The sequence below is a fragment of the Barbus barbus genome (assembly GCF_936440315.1).
Source record: "Barbus barbus genome assembly, chromosome: 22".
Lineage (NCBI taxonomy): Eukaryota > Metazoa > Chordata > Actinopteri > Cypriniformes > Cyprinidae > Barbus > Barbus barbus.
In genome coordinates, this window is record NC_136750.1 from 28,952,310 (window position 1) to 28,979,343 (window position 27,034).

The 27,034-nt window shown below is 35.2% G+C and overlaps 1 protein-coding gene across 2 annotated transcripts in view; it reads right to left on the reverse strand.

Annotated features, from left to right (window-relative positions):
* LOC306888027 (xaa-Pro dipeptidase-like) overlaps positions 1-24,333 on the reverse strand; it is a 75,928-nt gene extending 51,595 nt beyond the window's left edge. The window contains exons 1-4 of one of the 2 annotated variants that reach the window (XM_079446121.1): positions 24,241-24,333; positions 21,843-22,029; positions 13,635-13,762; positions 9,097-9,160 (exon numbers count right to left, since the gene is read on the reverse strand). In XM_079446121.1, the coding sequence (XP_079302247.1) occupies positions 9,097-9,160; positions 13,635-13,762; positions 21,843-22,029; positions 24,241-24,290 (429 nt within the window). In that variant the 5' untranslated portion in view covers positions 24,291-24,333. Of the gene's footprint in view, positions 1-9,096; positions 9,161-13,634; positions 13,763-21,842; positions 22,030-22,190; positions 22,254-24,240 lie in introns of those variants that run through there. The other variant, XM_079446122.1, reaches the window with a different exon arrangement.
* Positions 24,334-27,034: the final 2,701 nt, after the last annotated feature.

Consider the following 27,034-nt stretch of genomic DNA (forward strand, 5'->3'; position numbering starts at 1 on the left):
TGCTGTGCAGAATAGCAACACATCTGAGCGTAAGTGGAAAATGACGGTCATTAAAGCAATCAGTACGAGTCTGATTGAATATTATGAGGAGTCGAGCAGCTGTGAGAGAGACTGGATCAGATCAGGACAAACCCGCAGAAACCAGACTCACAAGGTCTGGAAATCCAGCTGCTGCGGATGAACACAGACCTGTCACAGACTCCAAGAGCTCAATGACAGTAAATTATAATTTAGCTAAATTAAACAAGTAAATCAAGCACATTGCCTCCACTAGTGTCAATAAACGGTTTCCAGAAATCTCCAAAACAACAAAGTTGCTCAAACAAACCAGTGTTATTTTAGTATTTTTGACATACTACACTCTAAAAATGCTGGGTTAAAAAAATAACCCAGCCGCTGGGTAACTATGAGACAGAACATGCACTGGATTGTTTTGACCCAAGTGCTGGGTTGAGCCATTTGACCCAACCGGTGGGTCAGGTTAACTGTGTTGCTGGGTTAAACATTACCTAAACATTGGGTTATTTGTTGTCTCAATGCCTTGCTACCTTTATATTTACCAATAATAATAAATAATCACAAAGGAATGTAAAATTATTATTTTTCTGTAATACAATTACACAACACAAAAACTGCAACTGTAAATATCAATTTAATGAGTTTTCACATTTCTTTTTAAAACCATTTTTGAATGGGTGCTACTGTTACATCAATATGATATACTGCATACTGGAGACATTTCCAGGAAGGAAGATGTTAATGTAAAAAAGGACTCCAAAAAGATAAACAGCCTCAAGCAACAAGTCCATTCCAATGGCATGACCCGAAACAATGGCGAAGGTGTGGGAGGTCGTTGTCTCGTCACCAAGGCACAAAATGTGCAGGAATGCATCACCATGTTGGTCCCCACCTGTTAATTACACGACACTTAGTCTTACAACATAACTTACATTTTTACAAGTTGTAACATTTAAGTTGACTTAAATAAATAACGTTTAAGTGTATTTTATGGAAATCAGCTTAGTTTCCTGTGAACTAGGTATGGTAAAGGTTGCTCAAACTAAATATTTAGTGTGTTACTGATTTAAGTTTCTTTCGGCTTACTGGCACTTGGTTGTCTACCTAAATTTCATCCAAACAACATGGCATAAATTATGGGGTATTTAAAGCCCCCAAAACATATACAATACTGTGAAAAAGTTTTAGCCCACTAGTATTATAGTAGCCAGCTAAATAATAAAAAAAATGGTTTTAAGTCAGTTATTTCAATCTTTTGCTGTAATGTGTCTGTAGGAAATGGCAGTTTACATTTCCAAACATTCGTTTTGCCATTAATTGTAATAATCCAGTGAGATTATTACATTATTATTGTGCTCCACACAGAGATCTGATCTGATTATCATCCAGTCTGTCTGGAATGACATGAAGAAACAGAACAAACTGAGATGGACTAGATCCAGAAGAACTGTGCCAACGCCTCCAAAATGCTTCAAGAAACCTCCTGCAAAGCTCATGAGAAACTCGAGGGCAAAAGCTGCTTTAAATTTAAAGGATGCTCACACCAAATGTTGATTTAATTTAGTTAACAGAAGTTAATTGTTAAAGAAAATCTATTTATGACATTATTTTTGACAGCATCCTCATTTTACAGCATTTTTTCACAAGCGTCTAAAACTTTTAACAGTTCTGTAGCTTTGCAGGTAGGTTTCTTGAAGCATCTTGGAGATGTTGCCACAGTTCTTTTGGATTTAGTCTGTCTCAGTTTCTTCATGTGATTCCAGACAGACTGGATGATGATCAGATCAGATCTATGTGTGGAGCACTGGCTGTTGTCAGACATTCACTGGACTATTACAATGAATGTTTGGAAATGTAAACTGATATTTCCTACACTACAGCAAAAGATAGAAATAACTGACTTAAAACCATTTTTAACTGTTGAAAATACTAGTGGCCTAAAACTTTTGCACAGTACTGTGTATAGAGTAGAAAAAGTAAAAAAAATAAAATAAATTACAATAAAATTTTAAATTACAGGTTGTACATCAAATGAATGACTTCCAGGATTCTGTGGTTGTGGGTCTGAGGACCTTTCCTCCGTTCTTGAGTATTGATTGGGGAAGCAGAGTGGGCAGGACTTTGAAAGCACTCTCCCTTTTAGCATCTAAACCATAAGAATAATACAGTGCAAGCTGTTAAACTGACCTCACAATCAAAATGACATTGAAGCACTTTTCCTGTGAAAATGTCTTCATTCCTTTAAATAGCTTGGATCAGATCGGGCTGGATGTAAATAGCTTGGATCAGATTGAACTGGATATAAATAGCTTGGATCAGATTGAACTGGATTTAAATAGCTTGGATCAGATTGGACTGGATGTAAATAGCTTGGATCAGATTGGACTGGATTTAAATAGCTTGGATCAGATTGGACTGGATTTAAATAGCTTGGATCAGATTGAACTGGATTTAAATAGCTTGGATCAGATTGGACTGGATGTAAATAGCTTGGATCAGATTGGACTGGATTTAAATAGCTTGGATCAGATTGGACTGGATTTAAATAGCTTGGATCAGATTGGACTGGATTTAAATAGCTTGGATCAGATTGGACTGGATGTAAATAGCTTGGATCAGATTGGACTGGATTTAAATAGCTTGGATCAGATTGGACTGGATATAAATAGCTTGGATCAGATTGGACTGGATGTAAATAGCTTGGATCAGATTGGACTGGATTTAAATAGCTTGGATCAGATTGGACTGGATGTAAATAGCTTGGATCAGATCGGGCTGGATTTAAATAGCTTGGATCAGATTGGACTGGATATAAATAGCTTGGATCAGATCGGGCTGGATTTAAATAGCTTGGATCAGATTGAACTGGATGTAAATAGCTTGGATCAGATTGGACTGGATTTAAATAGCTTGGATCAGATTGGACTGGATTTAAATAGCTTGGATCAGATTGGACTGGATTTAAATAGCTTGGATCAGATTGGACTGGATGTAAATAGCTTGGATCAGATCGGGCTGGATTTAAATAGCTTGGATCAGATTGAACTGGATGTAAATAGCTTGGATCAGATTGGACTGGATTTAAATAGCTTGGATCAGATTGGACTGGATTTAAATAGCTTGGATCAGATTGGACTGGATTTAAATAGCTTGGATCAGATTGGACTGGATGTAAATAGCTTGGATCAGATTGGACTGGATTTAAATAGCTTGGATCAGATTGGACTGGATTTAAATAGCTTGGATCAGATTGGACTGGATGTAAATAGCTTGGATCAGATCGGACTGGATTTAAATAGCTTGGATCAGATTGGACTGGATGTAAATAGCTTGGATCAGATTGAACTGGATGTAAATAGCTTGGATCAGATCGGGCTGGATTTAAATAGCTTGGATCAGATTGGACTGGATTTAAATAGCTTGGATCAGATTGGACTGGATGTAAATAGCTTGGATCAGATTGAACTGGATTTAAATAGCTTGGATCAGATTGGACTGGATTTAAATAGCTTGGATCAGATTGGACTGGATTTAAATAGCTTGGATCAGATTGGACTGGATTTAAATAGATTGGATCAGAAACAAATGACACAGGCAGACCAAGTGACAATGGCATGGCTGAAGTGTGACTTAGTCAGCCTACATTAATGACTTCCTGAGACAAACAATGTAATTTATTAGGAATATGTAGATGTTGGTGGCGTTCTGGCAGAGGTGCTGCTGCGGTGTACACTCACAGAAAACAATGTGCTCAAATTTTAAAGATGTGGGGCAGCTCCTGTAATATCGCCTTGACTATCAACAAAGACATCAGCTCTCAGCGATATCTCTGACTATCGTCAATACACTATACTATCATCTATCTGCACAACCCCACTAACAATTTAACTACTTCTAATTTCTGTAAACGAAACCATAAAATCAAAATTATTTCTTACCATGCCAAGTTGTTCTAGAAGTCTGGGGAACTCCTTCAAGATTTCTGGGATGCTTGTAGACCCATTGCTGCAAAACAGATTCTGTAAAATAAGGATGAAAAACTGTGTTAAAAGCTAGCAAAACCATACAGTATGCCAGACTGGAAATCCAGTGATCTGCCTATTATTCATCAATCTCAAATACAAATGATTATTTCTAACAGTAACATAAAGAACACTTTACATGGCCTCTCTAACTTACTGTTAACCTGGATAAACCTCTTGTGTTCTGATTAAAGCAACACATGCATTCACTAAAACAGAGGAAGAGTAAAAGGACCTCACCATGAGACCAAGTCTAACTTTACATACTGTAGACAACATTACATTTAAGTAACAATATTTAAGAATAATACTACATACCTGTAATAGGGTAGCTAATGCAGCTAACCTTACCGGAGGAAAAAAAGAGCAAAATAAGTTAGTTATTGTTGGATTCGGCACGTCGCAGACATTTGGAAAAAAAAGACCTTAAGATCAATTTAGTACGAAATGATCTAATTATGACAAAACATACAGAAACGTTACACAGACAGTAAGTTAACTGAACTTACCCCTGTATTTCTGACCTAATGATAGTTCATACCTTTTCTATGAGGCGTTAAATATATATATACGATAAAGAGATTGTTGAGGCCTTTTTTGTCAACAAACCAACGTAGGCGGCTACTTCATTCACAGAATAACACTAACATTAACCCACACAGCGACAGATCAAATATCACATTAACCATGAATCAGTGTGCTTTTACAACAGCTTATTAAAAATAGAGGTAAATAATCATATCATCATATTAATTTACCTTATAATCCTGCGAGTTGCTTGACCGTCTGATGACGAGACGAGTGAAGAATCCAGAAAATTCAATGAAGAGGAAAAATAAATAAACCTGTTGGGTCAAAATAAGCCAACCCAGGTGTTCAGTGGAGAAAGAACCCCTTGCAGTCCATTTGACCCGGCATGAACAACCCAGCTGTGTGTTTACAGTACCTCAAACCACCCACAATTATGACCCAGCACAAATAACCCAACAATGTGTTTACAGAAATAACCCAGCACTTTTAAGAGTGTAGTTTTTGTCATTTCAAATTATACTTTATTTCTATTTTTTCTGTTTTCACTTTAATTTTAGTTAGGTTTTGGTAATTTTTTAAATAATAAAATAAAATAAGTTTATTTTTTATATTTTATTTTATTTCAGCTAACGAAAAATATTTTTTATGGTTTTAGGTTTATTCATTTAAAATTTATTTAGAAGTTAAACTAAAGGAAAATGAATAATGTTGGCTCTGCAACAAGCTGAAAGAATTTTACCTTTTTAAATATACATTTTATTTCAGTTAATATTTATTTTATTTCAAATCATATTTTTTATGGTTTTATAATAATGAATAATGAACATTTTTATGGTTTTATTTTTAGTTTATTTAGTTTTAAGTTAAGAAATGTTAACTTGGCAACTAGCTGAAATAAAAGTTAGTTTTTTTATTTTATTTCAGTTAATGTTTATTTCAAGTAATGATCTGGTTTTATTTTCAATTAATTAATTTTGTGCTTTTGTTTTTAGTTTTAAACGATGAAACAAACAAACACACACTAATCAATGGGATATCAACATCTGAATGACTGAATAAACTGAACTTTTTATCAGATGCACCATGTCAAGCTCATTTTCACAGCACAAACCAACCACGACAGCATCATGCGGCTTAGTTTACATAAATTCAACAAATGCAAAGACATTTCCACAGTCGGAGACTCTCAAAGTCATTCTTGCGTACATTATCTAGCAGCTGAGGGCAACAGCTGAAGACGGTGACGTTCCTGAATGTCAAAGTCACTCAGCGCGTCTCAGTCCCGTCTCAGGGTCAGTTAGCGCTCGGGATTAAACATGCCTGTTTGTGTATTTGCCTTGGAGATTTCATTTGTTTTGTAAGATTACAGATATCTCCCTCTGTTTTCTGCTCCCAGCTGCTCTGTTTGTCTTCTCAAATGATCTGTTTAAGCAGCGCTGAGAGGAACCTCAGGAGAAGGTCATTAACGCTCACGCACACAAAGAGGAGGAACTGCGATGCATTTGTGCAGTAGCATGAAAAACGAGCAATGAAAACACAAAAAACACCTTGTTATGCATCTGAAGTCACACTCGTCACACGAGCACAGCGCTCATGACGTGAGCTGCAAAAAAACAATGAGGCATGATGCAATGTCTGTCTGACACGTCTACATCAACATGCACAACCCTAATAGGAACATTATATATAGACTATTATCATTAAATTACCTTTTTAAATAGCTTTTGAATCAGCTGCAATTACAGCGTCAACTTCAGTTTGAGATATTCTGACCTTCTGACACTGAAGCACAATCACTGCAATTTAAAATAAAGGTAATTTAGACAAAACTATGCATAAAATCTTTTATCTGCATCTTTTTATGCTGGTCATGTCATTCTGATCTACTTGGGATGAGCATGCATTGCAGCTCTGGCCTATTTTAATAGAACGGGTGTCGAAACAATATATAACAAACTAAAAAACAAGTAAGAAATGTTTAAATAAAATAGGATTAAATAAAATAAGTTTAAGATTTTTATATATTGTATTTCAGTTAGTTTATTTTAACTCAAGTAATGAAAACGTTTTGTGTTGTTTTTACTTTTAGTTTAAGTTACACTGATTTAGTACTTAAACTAAATGAAAACTAAAAATGTCAAGAATGCTGAAATAAAGTTATATATATATACACTAGTGCTGTCAAACGATTAATCGCATCCAAAATAAAAGCAGTTTACTTTATATACTGTGTATAATATATATACACAGTATACAAATAAATACACACACCTACGGTATTTATTTTGAAAATATTTAATATTTAAGTTTATACATTTATATTCTTACATTTTATATTATATATAAATATATTTAATATATAAACATAACATTTTTCTTAAATATATAAATGCATGTGTTTGTGTTTGTATTTATATATACATAAATATACACAGTACACACACATATATTATGTAAACAAATACTTTTATTTTGGATGTGATTAATCGTTTGACGGCACTAATGTATACACACACAGATACATATACTTTATGTAATATAAGTAATATATAAATGTGTGTGTATATATATATATAAAATTCCGGTACTGATTTAATGTAAGCAAGTATTTAAATCTTAAGGTATGAAATTTGGATAACACAAGTTCATTAGAATGTTAGTTACCAGCCAATGCAATAATTATAAAATGGACAAATATTGGCATTTTATTCAGCCTGGTCAAAATACATCAGTAGTATTCATGTCTAAAGAGAGAGTGAGAACAGTGTGCTGTTGGTCAATGTGCTTGATTTTGCACTTTAGTGAAAACTATTATAGGAAATTCACATTTTAAAATCCTAAAGGCAATAAGTAGATCATCAGAAATAATGAAATGAGAGCATATAGCACTTTAGATCCCTGCAGACTCGGAAGCTAATTATTTTTCTGCAGCGGTATCAGACACACGCCGCATGTTAAGACGCAGCAGTTTAAGCGTAATTGTATGTTGTTAGCTGGCATATCAGCGCCTGTAGCCATGGGTCAGTCCTCCACATGTGGAAATCAGTCTTGCTTACATGAAGAATAATTCACTGTTTTAAAGGCCTCATAGATGTTTTTTATTTCTGTTTGCTCGTCAAGCACTCTACTTCCAAGTGAGCTTTCTAGACAGTATTTTAGTCCTTCAGGACTTTACAAAAGGCTGCGAAATTCTTATTAAATGCAAAATTCTGGCGAAATTCTAAGGCAGTGCTTCACAAATAACGCAATCCCACAATGCACTGCAATGAGATAAAATTTGTAGTTTCAGAAAAACGACAGAAAAAACGACGGGTGGTGATGGCGCAGTGGATAAGACACATGCCTTTGGTGTGAGAGACCCGGGTCGAATCCACTGTGAGACACCAATGTGTCCCTGAGCAAGACACTTAACCCCTAGTTGCTCCAGAGGCGTGCGACCTCTGACATATATAGCAATTGTAAGTCGCTTTGGATAAAAGCGTCAGCTAAATGAATAAATGTAAATGTAAACTAGAGTGAGTACAGAAAATTGTATGAACGAGCAAACCAAGAGCCAAGTTACAGAGAATATACTGCATAATATACAAAATTCCAACGAAAAAAACTCAAAGCATGACAATTTTTTAATGAAATGAGTTTGAAAAAAAATTGCGTGATCCAATGACCCATTCATAAAGAGAGTCATTTACTCCTGAATGAATCAGCGTTCGAAGGAATCAAATGAATGAATGACTCAATCACTTATTCATTAAGACATTTACTGCACCTACAGGCAGTTTTATTTTCTTATTTAGAGTATCATTTTATTAAAAAACTATTTCATATTTCCATATGAATAAAAAAATCTGAAACTATTTTTTGTAGCATCTGATAGCATCTTAAATATTAAGATAGCATTCCTGCTCATCTTAATATTTAATAAGTCTACAGTACACTGTCCTACACATTTTATTTTATTCTTTTATATTTTATACAGAATTTATTTTCCATACCTATATTTATGTACATTTTCTTTGTGTTTGTATTCTATAATAATTGCACTGTCCATGGAGCGGACCCGTCTTACATTTTACTGCTGGTTATATATTCTCTATATAATCATATATGTGACGAATAAAATTCTTGAATCTATCTCATGTAACACAATAATGGCTTTTGTTGGTAAATTCTTAGCCAAATCTGATGTGCGATTAATGTGTGTAATTAAATTCTAAATTTTAATCTATCAACAGCCCTAGTCCATATACATATATGGTACTGAAAATATAAAATATAAAAGAATAAAAATAATAATCTTTTAATATAAATAATAAAATTCTGTCACATCTGAACACAAACACTTTCAATGACATAAAGTCACCAAAAACAAAACGCAGCTATAAAGCAGCTCAAGGAGTTGGATTTTCACGAGATATATTTTAAACTCATTTGCATTATATAAGCCAATATAAGACAAACCTAATGAGTGCAAATGAACAAGCTGCATGCTAGTAAATGCAGTGTGTTAAAGTGAAACCGTACTCACGTCAGTGGTGTAATGCACCTCATTGACAGCGTATTTCTCCTTGAAGTGTTCCCGCGGGTAGATCCTGTCGAGACAGACAGACAGAAAGAGCTTTAATGAGAACTTCCCATGGAGTGGACCGATTTTATTTAGATCCTTCTTGTTATTACATGATCAAACTAAATTTGTTCCCATTTTTATGACAGCCATTTTGCTCTGACACGATTTTAAATGCATTAAAAACTGATAGTCTGCATGTTGGACAAAGACTGGACTTCTGTCTTGATTCTGCCAATGGTTTCTGCAGTGCTCAGATAATCAAGTAGATGGACTCTTGATGTCGAGTGTTTGTGGTTCTTGGAAGTATTCATGCAAACGCACTCCAACTTCATTTTCAAATAGCACATCAATAACTTTGAGAGCTTTACCAATATAGAAACATGAATGTAAAGTTTGCAAGCACACTCAGTTTTGCCCTTTGCTGACAGAAAGTCATATTTGGGTTCCCAACACAAGGTTTCCAGAAATTAATTATGCTAATAACCCATTCATTATCGCCGCAGATTAACAGATTTATTAACAGTCAAATGTTTGGGGTCAGTAATTAAAAATAAATATTTTTATTCAGTAAGAATGCATTAAATTGATCAAAAGTCATTTATAATATTACAAAAAAGATTTCTATTTCAAATAAATGCTGTTCTTTTGAATTTTCGATTCAGAAAAAAATATGAAGCAGCACAACTGTTTTCAACATTGATAATAATCAGAAATGTTTATTAGATATGTTATTATATTAGATATTAGAATGATATTAGCATATTACAATGTTTTCTGAAGAATCCTGTGATACTGAAGACTGGAGTAATGATGCTGAAAATTCAACTTTGATCACAGGAATAAATAAAATTTTAATAAACACTCACCGGCCACTTTATTAGGTACACCTGTTCAATTGCTTGGTAACACAAATTGCTAATCAGCCAATCACATGGCAGCAACTCAATACATTTAGGCATCTAGATGTGGTGAAGACGACTTGCTGAAGTTCAAACCGAGCATCAGAATGGGGAAGAAAGGGGATTTAAGTGACTTTGAACGTGGAATGGTTGTGGTGCCAGACGGGCTGGTCTGAGTATTTCAAAAACTGCTGATCTACTGGGATTTTCACACACAACCATCTCTAGGGTTTACAGAGAATGGTCCGAAAAAGAGAAAATATCCAGAGAGCGGCAGTTGTGTGACGAAAATGCCTTGTTGATGTCAGAGGTCAGAGGAGAATGGGCAGACTGGTTAGAGATGATAGAAAGGCAACAGTAACTCAAATAACCACTCGTTACAACCAAGGTATGCAGAAAACCATCTCTGAACGCACAACACGTCAAACTCTGAAGCAGATGGGCTACAGCAGCAGAAGACCACACCGGTGCCGCTCCTGTCAGCTAAGAACAGGAAACAGAGGCTACAATTCACACAGGATCACCAAAATTGGACAAAAGAAGATTGGAAAAACGTTGCCTGGTCTGATGAGTCTCCTGATGAGGGTCAGAATTTGGCGTAAAGAACATGAAAGCATGGATCCATCCTGCCTTGTCTCAACGGTTCAGGCTGGTGGTGGTGGTGTAATGGTGTGGGGGATATTTTCTTGGCACACTTTGGGCCCCTTAGTACCAATTGAGCATCGTTTAAACGCCACAGCCTACCTGAGTATTGTTGCTGACCATGTCCATCCCTTTATGACTACAGTGTACCCATATCTTCTGATGGCTACTTCCAGCAGGATAATGCACCATGTCACAAAGCTCAAATCATCTCAGACTGGTTTCTTCAAATCATCTCAGACTGGTTTCTTGAACATGGCAATGAGTTGACTTTACTCAAATGGCCTCCACAGTCACCAGATCTCAATCCAATAGAGCACCTTTGGGATGTGGAGGAACGGCAGATTCGTATCATGGATGTGCAGCCGACAAATCTGCAGCAACTGCGTGATGCTATCATATTAATATGGACCACAATCTCTGAGGAATGTTTCCAACACCTTGTTGAATCTAAGCCATGAAGAATTAAAGCAGTTCTGAAGGCAAAAGGGGGTCCAACCCGGTACTAGCAAGGTGTACCTAATAAAGTGGCCAGTGAGTGTATATTCACAAAGAAGACAGTTACTTGAAATTGTAATAATATTTCACAATATAACCGTATTTTTGATCAATTAAATGCCGCCTTGGTGAGCAGAAGAGACTTCTTTAAAAAACATTTAAAAAATCTTACCAACCTCAAACTTTTAAATGTTAGTGCATAAAGATTAGAGAGAGATATAATACACAATTCAAGCTTTAGTACAAACTACAAAGACGTTTGAAACTCATTTTAAGAAAACATAATCCTGAAGAGAGATAAACAAAGCTAAGCCGAATTGAGCAGAAATCACAACAAGTTCGAAGCTTATATTTGAATAATTTACAATAAACTTATTATCATTGTTAAACTTACAACCAATGACTTGACTTAATAGTCTGTATTTTATGGCTGATTCAATAACTTTAAGTCATTCACAACGTAGTTCATTCATTCCCCTTTAGACAATTATGAAAAACTGAGTGTTTAAATCACAATGTATAATGATTCATCTCTAGTTGGTTGGTTTGGTTCAAGGCTTAGAACTCTTTATTGATGAATTTTTAAAATCCCTATGGAGAAAATGAATGTGATAAATACGTCTGGAACCAAGGCCACTGAAAAACACTTGCTGAGATCAGCATGAACTGAGGAATCATTCATTTCTGCAGCACAAACGCTGAAGGATGGGGTTACATGCCGAAGTTTAATATTTACGGTCACGGTTTGACCAGCTCCAGCATAAGCTTGAATAATAGTGACCAAATACCACTAATTATGTAAATGTCCGTGACATTCCATGTTATAGAGTAAATAATTTTTTTTTTTTGACTGATTCCATGATCAAAGGGCCTTAAATATTGCACATCATGACACACAGAAACACTGTAATGTCAAGAAAAACACCAAAAATTGAATGTCGGGTCACTGATCACAGCAGCCACAAAAACAAGCACAAAACGAGCCGCTGACCCCCGAACCATTCAGCAGCAAACTCATCTGATGAAGTGAGGAAACCACAGCCATATGTATTAGATTAAAAAGACTTATCCAGCAGTGCTGCAGCATGAAAAGGAAGAGAATTTACTGCAGCACCTCTGAAAGGAAGATTTAAACGCAGGCTGATTTCAAAGTGCGACAGCAAACTCTGACTGTACCGTCCGTTTCAAAGCGGATCTCTTTACAGCTCTGCCTGCTTCAATAGCACATCATAACTGCAAGGCTTTTACACGTCCCAACATCTTTCAGAGCTCAATTCCATGCCTACCTGTTCTCACGTTATGAGGAGGATTGAGAGAGGATTCTCCTGTTAATATTACAATGCAATGTGGACAGGTAAAGGATGTGTATATAAATAAATTTAATATATAAACATTAAAAATATAAAAATTATTATTTTATAATTGTAATCATATAAGAATATATTATGTAAAATATAAATGTGCTATATTTTGTAAAATAAATAATTAGTATATAATTATATATAATAATGATATAAATATTTACTATATAGGTCAACCATTACTTTTTTTCAAATATTTCTCCTATATGAAGAGTTTGGTTCCAAAACGCGATAAACGCCATTTAAAAAAAATCAGTATTGTATCTGGTCGGTATTGAAAAGCCTATTTTTAATTTTATGCAAAATGCAATATTTGTCGTGCTATTCTGTCATGTTTTCTCCCTTTTTTTCCAAACCGCGACAAACACCAGCCTCCTTTCTCTGCAGAATGCGATAAATCCACTCAACCAATAACAGCGCACCATTCCACGCATTGTAAACAGTCGTGCGCATCTCATCAGTAAAGCCGGTTCTGTGATCTTCATCACGTGTTTTCAGATGGAGCAATATCGCGTTCATAATTGCAGATGAATCGCATTCGATTATGAACGCGATATCGCGTAGCTTGTCAGTGTGTTTTTATTAATGCCATTAATGTTTTTGTTATATAGCCTACAGTGTATAGCACTACTCAACTAAATGAATATAACATGGCAAAGACTGATTGAATGTATTGTGTATTTTCAATATTTTCAATATGAAAAAATAACTTTTATATTGACTCAATGGATTTATTGCATTTTGGGGTGGGGGGGGGGTTATAATAAATCTTTGAAAATCAAAATCTGGATTTGAATTTTTAATGTTATTATAACCTAAATATGCTATGTGAAAGTTTGAAACAGAAAATAGTGGTTTTCATCTTGCCACTTATTAAGCCAGGAATGTTCCTTTGTAATTTACAAACCTATTCAATTTGTGAAATAAAATCACTGAGGGTCTAGGAAGGAAACTGAAAATCCAGGGAAACTATAAAGAGCATTAAAAATAAAACGTTTGCTGACTCCAGAGAATTTCAAAGCAATCATATCAGCAGACGTCAGTGAGCATGAAAGTCAGAGAGAATCTGAGAAAATGAGAGTCTGAACGCATCACTCACTCGCCCATCCATGTGGCGTAGCTCTCCGGCAGCTTGGGAACAAACAGGATGGATTTCTTGGAGTTGACGTCGATGGCGCCGTAGCAGTCGGCCTCTATCACGCCAAAGGTCCAGTGGAAAAACGACTCCTGCAGAACAACATGAGTTAGCGCTACATCCACAGATTAAACACCCAGCCATCACTGATATCCTGTAAGACGAGTTTTGTGATCTACAATACACTGAACTCAGTGAGGGGTTCAAGAGCCCATTCTGAAAACTTATTACTTAAAAATTAGTTATTTTTTCACTTGTTGCAATCAGATAAAAAATGACCGAGCTACAGCCGTTTGAAGGCAATAGAATCACCAAGCAACGTTGCATATATTCCTCCAATTCTTTTCTTAGTAATAATTACTATATTATTAATCACAATATAGCTATTTTTATTTTATCATTGTTATTAAAAACAAGAACAAAGATGCAAATAAACAGTATTTAATCAAGAGCAGCGAGTGATTCCGTCTTTTCTTTTCATGTAACATTGAGACAGATCTATATTAAGACCTACTGTAATGCATGGATCAAATATAATGTTACACATCAGATTTTCCCCCAACTATTAACTAAACGTTCATGTCAGTCATAACAGATTATGACGTGAATCTCGCCAATACATATTTCGCAATAATGTACTTTATAAGGGAGATCGGGCGCTCACTTATTCTTGGCAAATGTCAGTCAGCACAATCGCCATCAGCATGGGTTTGAAAATCATATTTCACTGGTTTGGACTCATGTCATCGAGAATTCGATAAGAATATTAACAAAGCTGGAATGCTGCGCTTTGCAACAAATTACAACTTGGGTTGATAAGCAGCAGCATTCGTCCAGAAGTGTGCAGAGAAAAAGGTACTCCTCTCAGAAAACGTACAAATAAAGATAATTTTAGATGTTTATTTACTATTTGGAGCATCGGGATCGCTAGAAGAGGGCTTAATTAACTCATTTTTGTGAAAACCTCAAATTCGACCAAAACTGAAATTGTTCACTTCTTTTGTCTATAGCTCAAAATTAGCCCGTGTGACTTCCGACTCATTTCGCCAGAACGGGTCACATATGGTGATTTCTGGGAGGAGATGCACATACGCACAATTTTCCCCTGACTGAGACTTAAAGGGATTTTTGCGCATGTTCTGGCATACGCATGCTTTTATAAATCTGAAAACTTGTGTGGACGCAAAATCTAGCTTTTGTGCGTACGTACGTTTTATGATGAAATCTACTGAGAGTTTTATGCATGAGGCCCCTGGACTGCAGGCAGGCCAATTCAGCACCTGGACTCCTCTACTACGAAGCCATGCTGTTGTAATAGCTGCAGTATGTGGTTTTGCATTGTCCTGCTGAAATAGACGTCGTCTGGAGGGGAGTATATGTTGCTCTAAAACCTTTATATACCTTTCAGCATTCATAGTGCCTTCCAAAACATGCAAGCTGCCCATACCGCACTTATGCACCCCCATACCATCAGAGATGCTGACTTTTAAACTGAATGCTGATAACATGCTGGAAGGTCTCTCTCCTCTTTAGCCCAGAGGACACGGCGTCCGTGATTTCCAACAAGAAACGTCAAATTTGGACTCGTCTGACCATAGAACACTTTTCCACTTTGAAACGGTCCAAAAACAGTTAAATATGCCTTGGCCGACAGGACACGACGGCGCTTCTGGACCTCGTTCACATATGGCTTCCTTTTTGCATGATAGAGCTTTAGTTGGCATCTGCAGATGGCACGGCAGATTGTGTTTACCGACAGTGGTTTCTGGAAGTATTCCTGGGCCCATTTAGTAATCTCAATGAAAGAATCATGCCGATGAGTGATGCAGTGTTGTCTGACGACCCAAAGACCACGGGCATACAACAAAGGTATTCGGCCTTGTCCCTTACACACATAGATTTCTCCAGTTTCTCTGAATCTTTTGATGATATTCTACACTGTAGATGATGAGATTTGCAAAGCCTTTGCAATTTGACATTGAGGAACGTTGTTTTTAAAGTATTCCACAATATTTTTACACACTCTTTCACAGATTGGAGAGCCTCTGCCCATCTTTACTTCTGAGAGACTATGCCTCTCTAAGGCATCCCTTTTATAGCTAATCATGTTACAGACCTAATGGCAATTAACTTAATTAGTTGCTAGATGTTCTCCCAGCAGAATCTTTTCAAAATGTCTTGCTTTTTCAGCCTTTTGTTGCCAAGAGTTAGAGCAGTGACTATTCCTATTTCCACCATCAGGGCAATAATTAAGAATTTCCAATCAAGATAAAATGTTACGAAACTGCCTGGAAGAGGACGTGTGTCTATATCGTCCTAATGCAGGGTGAGAAGGAGAGTTTCAGTGGCTAAAGACTCTCCAAGGACCACAGCTGGAGAATTGCAGAAAATAGTTGGGTCTCGGGGTCAGAAAACCTTTAAACAAAATTGTCAAACAGCACCTACATCAGCACATGTTGCTTGGGAGGGTTTCAAGAAAAATTCTCCTAGCTCATCCAAAAACAACCTCCAGCATATTCAGATATCAGACACGACTGGAACTTCAAATGGGACTGGCTTCTATGGTCAGACGAAACAAAAAAAAAAGAGCTTTTTAGTGGCAAACACATTAGATGGGTTTGGTGAAGACAGGGATAAAAAGTACCCCATGTGTACAATGAAATATACTGCTGTATTTTTGATGTTGTGGGCCTATATTTCTGCTGGAGGTCCTGGACATCTTGTTTAGACACATGGCATCATGGATTCTATCAAATACCAACAGATAAAAAAATCAATAAGTGACTGACTCTGTTAGAAATCTTATAATGGGCCATGTTTGGATCTTCCAACCGGACAATAATCCAAACACAAACCTCAAAAACAACACAAAACTGGGTCACTGAGCACAAAACCAAGCTTCTGCTGGCCATTCCAGTCCTCTGAACTGAACCCTGTAGAAAATGAGTGAGGTGAACTGAAGAGAAGAAGCACCATCATGGAGCTGTGAATCTGAAGGATCTGGAGTGATTCTGGATGAAGGAATGGTCTCTGATCTCTTGTCAGGTGTTCTCTAACCTCATCAGGCATTATAGGAGAAAATTTAGAGCTGTTAAACTGACAAATGGAGGTTTCAAAAAGGATTGAATAAAAGGGTGCCGTTAATTGTGGCCAATGTGTATTAGAGAAAAACATTTATTTCATAATGATATTTCCCCCCATTTTAAATTCTTATTATCCAATGAAAGGTTAGATTTTTGTGAATTTTTTTTTTTCATGACTGTATATTCTATTGTGAATAAAATATTGGCTCATGTAATTTGAAAGTCTTTTATTTTTCATTTTATTCAAATTTAAAAAAACGTCCCAACATTTCCAGAATTAGGGTTGTATTTTCCTTATGAAAGCTGCTTTTTGTGCTTTGAAACATGTATGAAGCAAGTATGTGAATATGAACTATGCAAGCATGATTTTATGCATTGCTGTGCCACAAAATTTGCCAGAATGCAATTCATAATGCAACACACTGCACACAATGCACTTTGCACACATTGCAAAGGTCTTCATCTACAGTCAGTTTTCTTTTCAGGTCAACTTTTGTCATGATTGAGCGACAGTTTGAGGAGAATCTTGCTGAGCTAATTAACACTTAAATAAGATTCAGAAAAATGTGTCAAGAAAAGTTGAGGAGAAAAAAAATGAAGTTCAAAGAAAATTCTTATAAGAGTAGATGTTTAAATAACATTTAATTTTTTTTACAAACTTTTTCCAGACATTAATAATTAAGATATTAAATATATAATAAGTTTTAAAAAGATTATATAAATAAATAACAAAAACAAATAATTTAAAAAGATAAAATAAATTTAGTAATTTCATTCATTTAAAATTTAATAATTTCAAATAATTTCAAATTAATTAAAATAATAGATGCATTACATATATTTTTTAAATATTTCTAAAATATAACAAAAAATAAATGCAAAAATTGTAATCATAATTTTTTGTCATTTTTTTTTATGATTTATTTGATAATTTTTTTATATTCTTTTTACCATTAGTTTCATTTTACATACACGATCAGATAAGCGCACCATCTAATCTACGGAGGACGAGTCGTTTGTGCTCGAGTCATTTTATTGTCTTAAATTTATTGTTTATTGCAGAGTTCACGTGCGTTCAGTACGGATTGCATAATGGAGCAGTAAAATAAAATCACTGCAGGATACCCACACGCACTTATTAACAAGCACAAATTAGAAAAGTGCTACGAATTTTATTCAAGTTACGTGCACGTTAACACTTCAAAAAGAAGAAAAACTACAACACAAGACAAGCAAATTAATGGTTATGAATTATTTACAGTTAAATTATGATGAAAGCAGGAAGCCCTCAAGCAGTAAACATCACAACACTAAATCGCAAGACTCGTTCCACGAGTTACCGGCGCGCAATCTCTGCCAAACAACACAGGATGTGCCCGTTTTTGCAGCTAATGAATGAGAAACACGCTGCTCATTATGTTCAATCAACTTATGTAAATTCAGTAAATTAGGGGGCTCTATCAGACACCCAACCGTAGCGCTGAAATAAAAGGTCTGAACTCACGCGCCACTTGTCAACACAAATTACCATTTAGCATAACATAACCAAGAGCACCACTTACGAATGAGTATAATGGGAAGATGAACACTTAATAATCATTTAGAAACAAAAAAAAGGTCACTGTCACGTTACCTGACGATGCATGATGCATGCAGTATTTTTTTGGTAACTGTAGTGACGGTGCATGGAAAAAATGCATCTATGCATGCAGTTAGACGCTCACTGTTATGAACAGGAGGTCAAGGTTTGGCTGGTTAGCACGGTCCAGTTAGTCTCTACCATCTTTATTTGAATAAATACTTTAAAAATTCTTTATTCTATATACTGGACATTCAAAAGTCACAAAAATCTAATAAAAAAAAAAAAGCATTTTTAGGGCTCCTAAAAGTCAAACTTATATATTTTTTCAATTTTAGTCTTAATTAACTATAATTACCCTGATCTGAGTTAACATTAGTTAAGTTAGGTTACATTAAATTACGTTGTTAATGCATTATTTAACAATGAGCTATACATTTGCTCCAGTTTTTATCATTCTTTAGTTAATAAAAATACAACTGTTCATTGTTAGTTCATGTGAAGTCCATTAAATATCATAAAGAAATACAAGTTTTAATAATGTATGAGGTAGCTCTGATACACATTTAGTAGAGATCGACCGATATATCGATTTACCGATATTTTTCCCGATATTTAAGCATTTTTCCATAATCGAATATCGGTTTTGTAATATCGGATTCCCCGATAAACACCGCCATCTTGTGGACGTTTTCAGAATTGCGCGCAGGATCACAATTGCAGCGCATCTGAGGGGAGACGAGACAGCAACGGCGTGCAGGTACTTGATTTGCTGTAGTTAGTAAACTATTTAATATTACAGGCATTAATGCACAAATTAGATGTATTACATAAATGCCTGATATATAGTTTAAATGCAACTTGGCTCTAAGAAATATGATAAATAAGATACTCTGTCAAGCCCTGTCCCTATAAAGATAGGCTATAACTTTGCCTGAAATAACACAGCCATGAATTAGCACATGGTGGAAATAAAAGCGCTGAATTTAATTCTCTCTGTGGTCTATTAGTCTCGTGAAGTCGGAGTCACATAGATAATCCGTAGAGTCCTCTCCCAATAAAGACGTAACTTTGCATGAATTAAATAATACAGCCATGAATGATTGCATGTTGGAAAGAAAAGCATTGAATGTAATTCTCTCTCTGTTGTCTATATGCTCATCATTAGTCTCGTGAAGCCGCTTTCATATTGCAGTTCACTCAGCAGTTGATGCTCAAGAAATGCTCAGCTCGGCCACCGCATGTAACTTTTTTGAAGCACTCTAAATTGTATTAACACTTACTATATAACCATTATTTCGTTTATAAACATCTAAATTAATACAACTCTATGGAAATTAATTATTTATTATCTCCGCGATCGATCGCAGTTTGAGTAGCCTATAGTTCTGTGTAAATGCATAGATAAACCGCGCTGTCAGCAGCATAATTTAGAGCAGGCCAGTTGAGAAATGCAATAAAATACAATGCTTGTTATATTCCAATATTCCAGAGAATATTATTCCGTGAATTAACATTATCCAGTGAATTATTCTTCACTCTTTATCCTATTAAACAGCTTATAAACCTACTAAAACTGTAGTTAAAAATTAAGTTGATATGACTCCTTTCCTTTATTTTCTCCATTTGAACACATTAGACTTTCTATGTTAATTTTGCTTACTGCTAATATTAGTGTTGCTGCTAAAGCTTTTTATAAATAAAATGTTTTTTATTGTTGTAATACGAAGATTAAATTGAACATGACAGGGCTCTAGACTGCGACCAAAATGGTAATTGTTTGCGAGTTAAAATTTGACGTGGTCGCATTTGTACGAGTGCATGGTCTGCGCTGCTCCAAAGCGTCTGCTTCATACAGCGCGCGCTGCCAGCCGCAGCACATTATATATAGCAGGAGTCAGATTTCACTGATCACGTGAAGAGAGGTGCTTTCAGCCGAGCGCTTAGTGGGTAGAGCCTGGTTTATACTCGCTCCGTCAGCACGAGCGCGAAGGTGCGCGTCGCGGATGGAGCGCAACGGATGGATTTGTTTTCAAACTAAAGTAAAAGACCGCTTCTTAAAACAGAGAAGGTGAACGTGGTGGTATTCTTGTAGAAAAAACTCCTGTCAGCTACAGCCAGTTTAGTTTTACTTTTCTTTTTGTTTTCGTTTTGAGAAGCTTGTTATCTTTGCTGTTTACCTCAGGTTATGCTATGGAGGCTTTCCTTAATTAAAAAAAAAAATATATTAATATTTATTTGCTTCCTCAGAGTTTGCTAAACATTCTGTAATATACTAGGTATATAGTACAGCATGTGGTGTGTCCTATGCCATGCCTCGTCTTATTCGTTTTTGTTGATAAATGTTATGTAAGAGTTTGTCATTGTCAACGTACTGTTTTATTGTTGTTGCGCTTTTTAATTAAGAATAACAATGAATCCATCTTTTGTTTTAGTCTTAAAAAGTTAAAGGTGTATAGATATAAGCAAAACAGACAATGATCTTTTCTTGTAAAATGTGACACCAAGATCGCAAATTTGAAAGTAAAAAGCGCACGAAAAAAGAAATTCCTGTTCACAAAATTTAAATCACAAATAATACAGATGAAAAAGAACGAGTTGAATGTTGAAAACTTTCGTTACCATATAACTATAAACTATGATAAAAGTTCATCAGCATGCATTGATTAATCAAATGTTGTAGCAAAAACAAAAAACAAATTGCAACCAAATTATGTGCTCGTGCGCAAAAGTGAGATCAGTGGGAAGAATGAGTCTAGAGCCCTGCGTGAAAGACTGCTAATTCTCAAAACATTTTTTGTTAAGATGACTGAAAGGAGGAAAAACCAAAGTGAAGTATGGACTTACTTCACGCAGTCATTTATTTACTTTATAACAGTAAATAAATATCGGTTCTGCATATCGGTTATCGGGCACATAGACATGCAAATAATTGGTATCGGTATCGGTTATAAAAAATCAATATCGGTCGATCACTAACATTTAGTGCTGATGATTAATTGTCATAAAAATAATTGCAATTAATTAATTATTTCTGTTTTGTTCATGTCATGTACATTCTAAGCTATTTGTTTTTACTGCATCATGTATAAAACAATAAGAAAAATTATAATAAAACAGGCCCATATGACGTATTTTAATGCTGTGAAAATTAAGATAACAATTTAATGCTGTGAAACTTAATATAAAAAAAATAAAGACATCTGTGATTGAAATTTAACTGCACAATTATTGCAGTTTTCTCAAATAATTGCATTTAGACCAAATAAGCATGATCATATGCTTAATCAATTGCAGGCCTAGTATTAGTAAATGTTAAAATTAACATTAAATAACATTAATAAATGCTTACTTAAATGATTTATTTTTCATTGTTAGGTCATGTTCGCAAAAGGAACATTATTGCATTGCATTATTGTTACCGAAACTTCAAAAATCTTCTTTAATGTTATTTCAATCACTTTAGAGTAAATGTCGAACTGTTTTCAACTTGTAGTCTGCGTGCAGCACCTGTCTGAAGAGCACGTCGGTGTCGGTGCAGTATCTCTGCTTCTGTTCTCCTCCCTGAAGAAGCACCACAGATCCAGCTGGAACATCCTTCTCAGCTTTCAGGCCTCGACACAAACGCTCTCGGTTTCCTGCAAACAGGTCGGCCGATACCCTCAGAGTATCGTTTCCCAGCCAATACACTGCCTTCCTGTCATAGACGACACAAAAACATACATGTTATTCACAACACACACACGAAACACTGCAAATAATACTGTGTTCTTGCGCTTCCCCTTTTCTGTTTATTCAACATACACACAAATTGTGTTAATGGTTGATAATTTTTAACTACAAAGAAGAAGTACATACATAATCTTCCTAAAAAGAAAAACATCTGCTGAGACAAAACTTTCTGTGAGTGTCACACAGCTCTTATGCAAGAGCTGGATTTGATCACATGATAACAGGAAGAATTCGCTCTGCTGATCTTTGTGCCAGAAGAGCTGAAAAACATGCAGGCAAAATTTAAAGCAATAGCTCACACAAAAATAAAAATGAGCTGAAACCTTTACTCATCTTCAGGCCATATAAGATGTAGATGAGTTTGTTTCTTCATCAGAACAGACTTGGAGAAATGCATCATAACATCAGCAATGGATGCTCTGCAGTGAATGGGTGCCGTCAGAATGAGAGTCCAGACAGCTAATAAAAACATCATAATAACCCACACCACTCCAGTCCATCAGTTAACTTCTTGTGAAGCCAAAAGCTGCGTGTAAGAAACAAAACTATCATTAAGATGTTTTTAACTTTTAACCGAGTCCATAATCCAGTGAAAAAGTGGTCTGGTCTGAATCAGGAGAGAAATCTGCACAGTTCAAGCACTGTTTACAATCCAAAACAGCTCTAAACAAATATGTAGTTGGATTTTGATGTGAGAGACAACAGGAGAGGGACTTCTTTCACTGGAGGAAGCGTTATTATGGATTATGTACTCGTATTTTGACCAGAAGCAATGGTCTGAAGTTAAAAACGTCTTAATGATGGATTTCTTTATTTTGGCTTCTCAAGAATGCGGATTATCGTGATGTTTTTATCAGCTGTTTTGACTCTCATTCTGACGTCACCCATTCACTGCAGAGCAAGTGATGCAATGCTATATTTTCTGCAAATCTGATGAAGAAACAAACTCATCTTGGATGACCTGCAGGTGAGTACATTTTCAGCAAAATTTACAGAATATAGTAAAAATTCCCTGTTAGGGATCAAAAAGCATCCATTGCATAGTATCAGAAACATATTATGCTTTTCATTTGACCCTTTTTACACCCTGAGATGTAACCATCCCATATCATAAGATTAAAATCACGCTCACACTGGTCTGAGAGACAGACAGAGTGCTTTATCACTGATAGAGCGTGTAAACATTAACAGCCAGCAGGGGTGTCTGTATGTGGTCAAAGGTCACTCAGATTCATGTCACTGCACATTAAACCCTTTACACACTCACCCATCCTGATAAACACTGCCATAATCCAGAGGTAATGTACAGTCAGACAGTCCTTATTATAAAATATACCAGCAGCATATGGCACATTATCCTGCTTATTACGCAGCTATTTAGCAAAATAAATGAATAAACAGTCATGAAAATATAATATTTGAGTTAAGTAATACTTTGGTAATTCCAAATTTGCAACATACAATATTAATAATTGCAGTAATAATTATTATTTGATCACTAAATTTCACAAATGAGCAGTCACACAATAAAATCAATTATTTTTGTGAATAAATTACAACACAAATCAAAGCAGCATTGAACGAACCTACTAACAATTAAATGAAATGTACGGGTTTATGGACATGCTATCAATGTCATACAATAGATTAATGTTTTTATCAGACTGTCCTTTCAATTCAGTACCATGGTATTGCTAGTGACATGAATCCTTCAGAATATGCTATACTTATAGCTTATATAACAACTTTAAACATTTTGACAGATTATATGAAATATCTATACTTCACTACAAATATGCAAACACCACAAGACCATTTAAAATAACTGCAAAAAGATACAAATGCTAAACTTAAAAAGGAAATATTGATCATTCACAGCACCCAAAAACACACATTTAGACACATTTAACGTAGTACTTTCACAATTAAATAAACTTAGACATAACGTTACTTGGTCAACTTTCACCTAGCTATCTATCAATCGCCACTGTACTATGGTATTACTATAGTATGTTTTTGTAAGCGAATTTACACCACCCAAAATCAGTTTATCTGCAAAAACACAAATAAAAAGGAGACAAAATACACAAACATCTGACAGAAACACTGCACGTCAAAAACACCTCTGTACGCGTTTATGTCTAAAAACAGAAATCTACAGTAAAATATAACTCACAGCTTTGAAGATGCCATGCTGCTGCTGCTGCTGCTGAGAGATGGAGTCATGTGATCACGAGCAGCTGATCACCACTCAATCACGTGACCGCTCCGAGAGCAAGTGCAATGCTGACTAATGAAGTTACTCCACAGATATCATCCATAAAAACATACTGAAAACTTTGTCATTTATTATTTACGTTCATCGTGTTTAGTGGAAGGAAGTATGTGTAATTTGTACACTTTGTCCCGCGTGTGAATATGCATACTTAACTTCTAGTATGCACAATTTAAGCAATGTTTTAAACAAGCAGGTCGTCTAAATGCAGTATTCAGAAAAAGCAGGTGAATATAATCCGAATGGGGTTTTTTCCCCACACAAGACTCTGGGGAGATTCCCATCGTCAGCTAAATAAAATAAATAAAAAATAATAAAATTAGAGAAGTGGAGCCCGGTGGCTGTTTTCAAGTGTAAGTACAACACATCTGCACTTATTTAACACCAGACACAAGATATTGGATTGGGATTTGGAAAGACAGGAAGAAGAATTTACTGAAGAAACTAAACTTCCATTGTCCAACATTAAACATAAAAGACGAAGTCATCATGTTTATCTTATTTATTCCCACATGTAATATATATTTCTCATCCGATTAGACATATATCTCCAATAGAATTTTAGATTCATTTTGTCATGCAGCCTTACAAAATGTCATTATTTATTTAATTTGATACAATATACAAGTTAATGCATTAAAATGTGTGTAAATATAAGTGGGATTTCAAGTGCTGATAATAGTGCATATTCAAAAATGAAAATGCATTTACACTAATCTTACATTTTCAGTTCCTATTATCTTAACCAGTATTAGCCTACATGAAACTGCTGCCAATTACTAATATCTTACAGTCAATATGAAATTAAAATCCCATTTTCTATTTAGTATGTTTCTGGTTTTACTGTGCGCTTTATTCCAATAAAAAGAATACTGCTTAACATAATAAGGAATACTGAAACAATATATATATATAAACACAGGTTTGAAAAGGGCTGAATTTGAATTAAAATGAGTAATGAAGGCATTTCATGTTGACTTTGTCCAGATCAGTGCATATTTGAAATTAAAATAGTTTTGGAAACAAGATTCAGTTATTATTTTGTGGAAGGCAAAATTGTGAAACAATCTGAAAAAGACTCCGATGACCTTTGACATGAACCTTTTGAGTTGTTGTCTTTGTTGAAGTCGTATTTTAAATGAACATTCGGCCTACTCTGTCTTTTGTTGTTTGTAAAATATTCTGAACCATTTATAAACTGAAGCATTAAAGGAACGAACCATCTGTTAAAATGAGATTTTGATTTTTCATTGCTTCATAATTCCTCTGAACGTCACACAGCGATGGCGCTTTGAGCCTGAGAGAGGTATTTTCAGCAACATCATTACAAGTTTTTCTCCTCAAGGAAATTAAAAGACAATTTGAAGATGGCACACGCTGCCTTGCAGTACAATCTTTTGCTCTTTTTTATCATTTAATCCTTTCAGAATGTGTCCCTTTTCGTCAGGGCTGGATTTGTGGATCTTATCATAGTCTTTGTTCAGCCCCAAACTCTAAAATAATAACACAATAACAGCAGTAAAAAACACAATTGCCTTTGTATCACAGTCCCTGCAGATGTTGCATTACCGGTCTAATAAAAGTCTGAGAAACGGATGCATTTAAGCTCATTCTGCTTTCCTTCGTCTAATGTTTCTCGTGACAGATAACCGCATGACTCCATCAGGGATGAATTTGCATACAGTTACCCTGATATGCCCATAAAGACTATTTTCTGCTGGTTTTTAAGGAGCCCTGTGGCTTTGATGTTGTAATTGCATCCACATAATCTTGCTGATTAGCTTTTTTCTTTCTCTCCATTAAACTGGAGCATCTTTCTCAAGGTCTGTCTGTAAATAATCAAGCCACTGTCCTTCACTGCCCTGTTTTTGCTCCACATGCTGTTTTTATGCTGTAATGTTCACCGCCTTATTCTGCTTTTAATCAATATGAAATCAATATTGACCCTGTTTACTTTCTCTCTCTCTCTCTCTCTCTCTCTCTCTCTCTATATATATATATATATATATATATATAAATTAGGACTGTCAATCGATTAAAATCTTTAATTCAATTAATTATACAATGAGGCGATTAGTTAATCAAATTAATCACAAATGAATCGCATTGACTGAAAAATTACCCACAAAAGATCATTTAAAGCCATTATTGTGTTACATGAGAAAAGCAATAAATAAATATTGCAAAAAGTAATTTTAGAAAGTTTTTTTCTCTCATTTTTTCAATTTCTTTTTTTTTTTTTTTTTCATTTTTAATTTTTGAGTGAACTATCCCTTTAATTAGTTTATTAATATGGATTTTTTTTATTTTCAGATTACATAAAAATAATGTATGAAATACATTTTTAATGAAATGATACTCTAAATACAAAACTAATTGTGTTATAAATTTTAACATGTTTCATTTGAAAACGGTGTCAGTTATCCAAATTCTGAAAAATAAGAGCAAAAAAAATTTGAGCATAGTAAATTTTCCCCACTGTCAATCTTTAATTATCAGTAGCAGCCATTGATAAGCACATATTGGTTGACGACTAGCATGTAGTCCAGCCAGACTATATAAACCCAAACCAGGTTATGGCTTAAACCCTGCCTGCAGTGCATTAAAAAACTTTCAGCACACTCTGAACTCCGAGTGCATGAGCTCACAACAAAATGCTTTTATCATCTCTCCACATGGCTCTGTTCCTGATGCC